At 44.4% G+C, this 8,088-nt stretch overlaps 1 protein-coding gene across 5 annotated transcripts in view; it reads left to right on the plus strand.

The window, feature by feature from the left end:
• Positions 1-8,088, plus strand: part of SH3KBP1 (SH3 domain containing kinase binding protein 1) — a 334,252-nt gene that overhangs the window by 244,439 nt on the left and 81,725 nt on the right. For all 5 annotated transcript variants that reach the window (XM_040633668.1, XM_040633661.1, XM_040633671.1 and 2 more), the window contains one exon: positions 3,232-3,326. In XM_040633668.1, coding sequence (XP_040489602.1) covers positions 3,232-3,326 — 95 coding nt within the window. The remainder of the gene's footprint in view (positions 1-3,231; positions 3,327-8,088) is intronic.

The raw sequence follows: 8,088 nt of genomic DNA on the forward strand, positions 1-8,088 counted from the left end.
CACTGTCCTCCTATTTAGCTGTCCCTCAAATTTTCCTCCACTTTGTAGGTATCACTAGGGGATCAAGAAACATTGAATGGGAGCTGTGTCAGGTTATGAGGATGCAAAAAGGGGTGAGCATGATGTCAAAACCTGCTTCATGGACAATGGTAGTTGACAGTAGCCACTGGTACCCGTATCTCCTCCTTTTATCTGAAATTGGTGCCTTCCAGATAATTCTGTGTCTAATGCCTCACACATAAAATAGCATATGTGATGGGAATGTTTTAAAACTGGGTTATGTTGGCGGTCATGAAACTATATACATTTATTAGAACTATTCATACCATGCAATTAAAATGGGTGATTTTTCTGGTATAAAAATTATATGTCATTAAAGCTGTTTAAAAAAATAAAGTCAAGGGGACACCTGCCCTCCTTAACTAATAGCGAAACTGGGCAGAAAACAAAATGGCCCCGTGAAACATTTTAAAGGCATACTGGCACTTTTTTATAAATATTTTCTCACTATGTTGGTTACACGTCAAGTCCACGGTCATTTATTGACCCCCTGCTATAGGCCAGTTCCTGAGGTAGCAAGAGAAGAGATAGGGGGAGAGGGAGTGACACAGATGCATAGGAAGAGGCTTTTTAAGTGGAGACAGGTTATAGTCAAGTGTTTCAGGGGAGGTAACTGGAAGTGTCCTCTTCTACTGAGTTCCTTCATGTCAGGGTGCCTTGTGCTTTGAGTGATAAATACCTATGCAGCCACAAAGTAGTGGTAAGCAATACAGTTTTATGGAGTCATGTAACAAGGGATCCAGAGACAGTCCCCCTGACATTGGTTAATTCAGTAGACATCTCAATGGTGTCGAGACTCAGAGTCCCCTCCTCTCTGATTTTCTTGGCCTTCCTCTCATGGTTGAAATATGACTGCAACAGTGTCAAACACTATACTGTCTTCCAATAAGGATGAAACAGTGTTAAAAGCAGAAAGGCAGGGGCAACTATTTTCCTCACAACCCTTTTTTAAATCAGGGAACAAAATCTAACAGCCTCTTTCCCCACCCCCAGCAGATTTCCTCTCACATCTCATTGGCTGGAGGTAGATCACATGTCCAACCCTAAACCAATCACCAACAAAGGGGAGTGAGATTAACAGTATTTGCCTAGACATATCTCACTCATCTCTACAGCTGTGGGTGGTTCCCTATTCCCAAATGTAATACCTGATTGCAGCAGGATTATATGAACTGAGAAGAGAATGGGGAATGGCTCCTGTGAACCAAAGTCTACCACACTTAATGAACTTTTTTGATGGAAAGGAATAGAAACAATGCTTGTTTTTTCCTTTGTTGACCACAGGTGCCTTATCTTGTTTGTAAAATATTTCCATGATTTCGATCCAATGAATTATTTTTCAAACTGGGACTCTGAGGGCAGTTCTTCAATAATGCTCTATTTGTTTCAGTGTTATAAGTTTTGAGGTTGGGGAGTCATATTTCACTAGCACAGTCAATAGGAAAATTGGTAAAGAGCTGTCATTATCCAATTTAAAGATGCTTAACTTTTTCCCTCCTTTTAGAATATTTGGCTGATTCAGAATTTGGGAGGTTTGCTATTATTAATTAAAGAGAGATGAAACGTTAGTAACTCTGTGGACCTAGGAATCTTTAGGCAGATTAATATTGATGGGATTTAGAACTAGTGCCCCTCAGCGCGGCTTAATGAGCAAAAGGCTTCAGGGGCCCAGAGTGCCTAAGATAGAAGGTTTCCAACACTAGGATAGGGGATGTTACTAATATGCTCTGTCTGTTGGACAGAAAGCAAAAACATTTGCCACAGAAAGTGAGTCCCTCTTTTTCCCTGTCCCCTCTCCCTCTTTCCTCCCCGCCCTCCCGTCATATCTGAACCAACCCGAGACCACAGTGTGTCTGTATTACAGATCTTTTTATTGCCTTTATTTTGTACATCACTCTCTTTGATTGATGTGACATTAACCATAATAAGCCCCCCACATTTCAGTCGTATAAATTGTGCTAGGGACGGTATGATTGATACTTGTGTATATAGCTCTAAGTTATGATCTGTCTGCTGCAACCGGCCTGATCCTTGGGAAATATCTAAGGCCTTTCAAAGCCATTACAATTGTTGACTTAGCTGGAGAATAATAAATGCCTGTCCCAGTAGATACTAATTCTCTGAAATTTTTCTTTCTACCTTCTGTCCTAAGTCATTGAACCCCACTTTTCCAAGTTTTACTTTCCCGGCTACCTGACGAATGCTTTTGGTCTCTTCTAAACTGGTGCTTTTGTGTAAATGGAGAAGATTTGACATCAGATAGGTTTTCTTTTTTTAAGTTTGTTTGTTTGTTTGTTTGTTTATTTATTTATTTATTTATTTATTTATGCAGTCTCTATGCCCAACATGGGGGCTCGAACTCACAACCACACGCTCTTCTGACTGAGCCAGCCAGGCACCCCTAACATTGGATAGACTTTCAAAAGCATATCACTGATGGCGCATTTGAACTGGTTTTCAGTGGCTTTAGTGTTTTTCTCTCTTTGGTGTACATCCTTGCTGATGAACATCCCCACCTAAATAGGCAGGTTCCCACAGAGAGGCCGTGGGACGTGTTTGAACAAGTTTATCTCCCCAGTATACACATGTGTATAAAGAACATTTAGTGGGTATTTGTTGGCTGTTTGTGGTTGACACACGTTCACATACAGATACCTGTCTCGGGAGATGTACCATAATGGGGTCTTTTTTATTGTTTCGAGTACCGTGTCAGCTTTGTAACATTACACCGATACCCTGTTTCTGATTTAGTGATGTGTGGAAGGAGGCAGTGAGGGTGGGATTTAAGCTTTTTGCTCTGTGTAGATTATGTCTGCTTATGCATGCACCCAAAGAGTATATAAAATGGTATATAAAATAAAGAGTACATAAAATATTCACCGGAGACCAAGGAAACCTTTTTGCTTTTCTGCCTGAGAGACACAAAGCAGTCAATGGCATTTGATGACATCACATGATTTGTGAGGGGAGAAAAATGAAGAGAATAAATAAGCATGAGCCCCAAATGAGCAATCTGAGGTAGTCTCCTGAGGGTGACCCTTTCTTTATGCAGTCGTATCCTATCTGTTAAGTGTGCTTTTCCCTGAAGTTAGCATGAGAGAGGGCATCTTTTCCTGGGCCAGCTCATTAGCTGAAGCATTGTAAATGTTGTGTTTTCTTTTCTTCTTACAGCCAAGGATTACTGCAAAGTAATATTTCCATATGAGGCACAGAATGACGATGAATTGACAATCAAAGAAGGAGATATAGTGACTCTCATCAATAAGGTAAGCAAGGGTTCCCTCCTGCCTTTAAAACTGCGAACCGCTTCGAGACGTTGACTGGACAGTGCAAGCTTTTGTTTTAGGCCTTGAAACACTTGATTTTCACTCCCTGAACTTCCTAGGAAGAATCTCACGTCTTTCCTCTTGATCAGGCTAAGCCCAATGTATCCAGGTGAATGAACGAACTTGAAAACTGAATAGATTCTATTGGCCTCGGAGCCAGCTGCAGACTGGCATGGCCCGGTGGAAAACTCCATCCTGGAATGTCTAACCCAGAAGGCGGCCTGCTTGGCTGGAGAGCCCGCCCTGCACAGCAACCCTGGCTGTAAAGCTGTGTCATGAGGTATCCAAAGAGGGGCTTTAAAAAGGCAGGTCATGCCTCACAGGCAGCAAGCGCATAAAGAATGTGTGCTGTTCAGATCAAAGACAGGTAGCATGCCTGAGAGAATTTTGCTTGTCTTGTCTGGGCTAAGAAGGTTGGATGATTTTATTATCATTACAGGCAGAGCCCTGTAAACACACAGAGAGCTATAAAATCTGTGTGAGGTGATACAGCTTAACAGAGCCTGGACCGTGTACTATTGATGCTTTCATGCAATGGTACTCACCAAGTAGGCGGTTGAAAAATGTATTATTTAAATGATTCTTAGAATATATGGCGTTTTGTTTGAGATACTGGATTCTCATGATGGTCGAATATGATGAAAAGCTAGAGCCATCTTTAAGATGTGTAAGGTGGCTTTATTTTGAGGTCCAAGTGAGTGGCAGGGAATGCGTGACGCTCTTGGCACAAGCGTGACTTGGGGATCATCATGGCTGCCTGTGCTCATGCAGGGCTAGAAAGCACTGGCAGGGTGGAGAGTGCAGGGAAAGGGGAGAGAGAACAGGGGTTAGGGTGGGGGAGGTAGGCCCGGGGTCTTGCTCCTGTGGCCATTACTGAGAGGGAGGGGATCACGGTGTTTGCCTGCCCCCCTTCCCCCACCCCCATGTGTGTCCATACAGTGATGGGTACGATTTGCCTTTATAGTCCGCGACACTTACCTTTAAGAAATGTTGTAGAAGTTGTGTGTTTTAAGAGCCTGGGCTAGAGATGCCAGGGAATTAATGACCCCAGAGGTTAAGCAGCTCACCAAAGATCAAATTATTTTAGGGAGAGAGCTGGCCTTATCCATATGACAGTGGTATGCTAGACAGTGCTAAGAACACCTTTCTGGAATAGCAAACTACTCCCAGCGCTGCTGAGGGGACAAGAACTTGCCCATTGTTTTACCTGTAAGCTGTTCTCCCTGCATTCATTTTAGCGTATTTCTCTAAGTGTTTTCTGTGGCAGGAGGAAATCAGAACAGGGTAAGATGCAGCCCTTCTTGTTCCTTTCTGCCAGGGAGGCAGAAGTGATTCTTCTCTTCTTTCCCACCCTTCCCCTCATCCTTTCAGGCGGCTTCTGCGAGGCACGTTTCCTATTTTGAACCATACCCTTCACGAAACACTCCAAATAAAGAAGTTGTTAAATAGGTATAAAGCATAATACGAATACTTCGATAATTAGCACAGATACTGCGTTTTAATCCTACAGAGAAAGGGGTAGATCTCTTTCCCCTGTGACGATGAAGCAACCAGAGACCACAGTAACCCATTCTTTGCAATGGGGGACGGGGCACTTTACTGTTTTTGTGTTTCTTTTCTTTCCGTGGGGGGCAGCCTCTTTTTAACTGAAAACCAGATGTATCAATAATATTTAATAAGGTTTTGGGGGGGAAAAGCCCACCACAGATGGTCTCTTATCTGAATACATCTATTTCTACCTTAATATAGTATATTCCTGTCCTTGTCATTTGATTACATATGATGAGAACACATGCATCTTGATGTTTTTGTTCTTACCGGCTTGAGATCCAGTCTGATAAAAAGAATTAAATTTTTCTAAAGAGCTTAGTCAGAAGGAGACTCTTTCATCGTTCCATCCTCCATGCGCACGGCCGGGAGAAAGGCTGTGGAAGGCTGCTCTCAGGAGTGTCCGGGGGATTGTGCCCGATGTCTCAGCTTTCAAAGCTTTAAGCAATTAGGCGCAGTTTAGAAACTGAAGCAGCTTATAGAGTGTATTATGACATTTGCAAAACGTGACCTTGTTATCCTTGCCATACACTTGGCCCCTTGACCTGACCCATGCCCTGCCCCTGCTCCTCAGGCCAAGAACGCCTGTGTCATTCTCACTCTTTCTCCCCCTCCTTCAGCCCTGCCCTCCCTCATGAGCCCAGTGGCACCAGAACCTAGCGATTCTGCCTTCCTGCATCCCTGCCTCTTCATGTCCATGGGAGAGCCAGGCCCAGGCGGAGTCTGTGTCTCCTTCCTCTCCCAGCTTCCTCCATGGGACTTGCTCCAGAGGAGAACCCTGGGGAGTCCAGGGGTGGAGGGATGCTAGCACCCCAGTCTCCTCTTTTTATCACACCCTGATGGTGCTTTGCTCAGGGGACCCCTCTGCTCCAGTGAAAGTCTTTAGCAACTTTCCTCTCCTTTATCGTCAATCGATTCTCCTGGCACTCATTTGCCTGGCTGCTCTGGCCTGAGTCTGGCTTCCTGGCCTTGGTCCACCTCACTGTTCTACAAGCTCTCCTGGGATGTCCCCATCCTGCTCGTGCATCTTCCCTAATTTGACCCAGGCCGTGTTCCTGCTGCCCAGGACACCCCCTGCCAACCCACTAAGTTGGTTTTTCAATAGCTAAAAATACAACCAGTCTTAACTCATGCTGCATTATGTACCTGGACCCATTTTTAGCTTGTTACTTAAGAGCGCACCCTGTGCACTATTAATTTTGTTTTTATTATTATTTTATATGGTCTGTGAAATCAGGTCTCTTGGCATCCTGTCCTTCAGCAGGTTTTGAGTTTTATTCTCATAAAATATCTGCCAGCTTTGATCTAGCATTCCCCTTGTTTGGAAGCATTTTAAAATGACAATTGCCATGCAGGCTACCAGCTCAGAGAAACCAAGGTTTGAATTCCGGCAACACCATTCATGGCTGTGTGTCGTTGGGCATTTCACTTAACCCCTCTGAGCCTCAGTTTCCTCAGCCAGAAAGCAGACCTCACAGGGCTGCTTCGAGGATTTGCTAAGGTGCTGTGTATACATGAATTGTCACTTCGACTTTGGCCGCTCTTTCTCTGACCTCGGAAACAGGGAAGGAAGGGCTCTTGTGACTGGGCCCATTTTGCCGCTGGGGCAGGAACACCATGATATGAGGTGGGTAACAGCGGTGGAAGATTTGCCTGAAAATAGCTCAGAATTGACAGTGGGTGAGATTTCAGCAAGAATTTGGAGAAAAAACATGCTGTAAGTATTTTGCTTGCTGAAAAGTGGGGGGAAATGTAGTCTGAGTCTGTCACACCCTGCTGATGTCATAGAAAATTCTCACATCTTCCTCAGAGTTAAAGGATCACCTAGAAATTCCTTTAGATGAATATGTGCTGTTGATATTGTAAAGAGAAGAGCTTCACTATGATCTGTTTCATGTGTATTTTGATATGCTTCTTTATTGTATGTATGAGTTGAGATGAAATACCTGAATCATTGTTGTCTAAATTCGACTTCTTTGGCTGGAGATGTTCTCGATTTACCCCAAATTCCACTGGTGTTTTTCTTTCAGAGTCATCTAAGGTGGTTTCCCTTTGTCCTGTTTTTCTGTGCTGTGGCAGGAGTCACAGGGCAGGCGTTGCCCTCATTTTTAGCCCTAGATTGTCATTTCGTGTAGCTTTCTAGAAAATGACTCAGACACCCTTAGTGGGTGCCTGTAAGCCCTCCACGGTTCCTGAAATAATGTGCAAAGACCTGAACTATTTGTGTGTGTCCCTGGAAACTGGGATGAAATGTGGCAATCCAAATGGTTTGTTTTTTAGTTTATTTATAAAGAATTCTTGTGGATTTGGGAACATTTCCACTTGCACAGAACACACCTGTGTTTAGCTTTTATTTCCAGTCACTCAAAAATAGCTTCTTCATCTGTGTTTCTGCCGCCCCCACCCCTGCCTTCGTGATTTGTGCTCAGAACACGGTTGAAAGGGTTCAGAAGCCTTTGGGTCTGGTTTCCAACCAGAGAAGCTCCCTGGAGAAAGGCCGAGAGCAGCCTGGTGCAGGCCAGGCTGGGTTCAGCTGTAACGGTGGCCGTCACCGGGTGCTCCTTGCTCTGACCACTGCCACCTGGGGGAGAGAGAGCCCAGCTGTGGAGAGGGCCGATGTTCCTGCCCTCGGCCAAGAGCATCCTGGCCTCAGCCCCCCTAACCTGGAAGGAAGGGCTTCCCAGGTGATCCCTTTGTAAACAGGAATCTTTAAGTATGTATTTCTGATTAAAAACTCCGCTGAGTAGCCTTGTCTTCAGCCCCTCACAAAGCAGACACAACACCCGCCCCCGTTTCTTCATGGGTGTAAGCCTATCTGAGAACATGAAGGTAAACACTAAGAAAGATAATATTATTGATAAAAATCATGGAGCAGTGGAGATGGAAGGGAGGGGAAGGAAACTGATAGAGGCACCCTAAAGAAAGAGGGAAGCCGGAAGATTAGATAAAGGTAGAAATGAAAGAAAAAATATAAAGGGGGGCTCCTGGGTGGCTCAGGCGTTTAAGCATCTGCCTTCTGGGGTCATGATCCCGGGGTCCAGCTCAGCGGGGAGCCTGCTTCTCCCTCTGCCTGCTGCTCCCCCTCCCCCCACTCATGCTCTCACTTGCTTTCTCTCTCAAATAAATAAATAAATAAATCTTAAAAAAAAAAAAA

Source organism: Ursus maritimus, assembly GCF_017311325.1.
Source record: "Ursus maritimus isolate PB19 chromosome X unlocalized genomic scaffold, ASM1731132v1 scaffold_X1, whole genome shotgun sequence".
In the NCBI taxonomy this organism is placed as follows: Eukaryota; Metazoa; Chordata; class Mammalia; order Carnivora; family Ursidae; genus Ursus; species Ursus maritimus.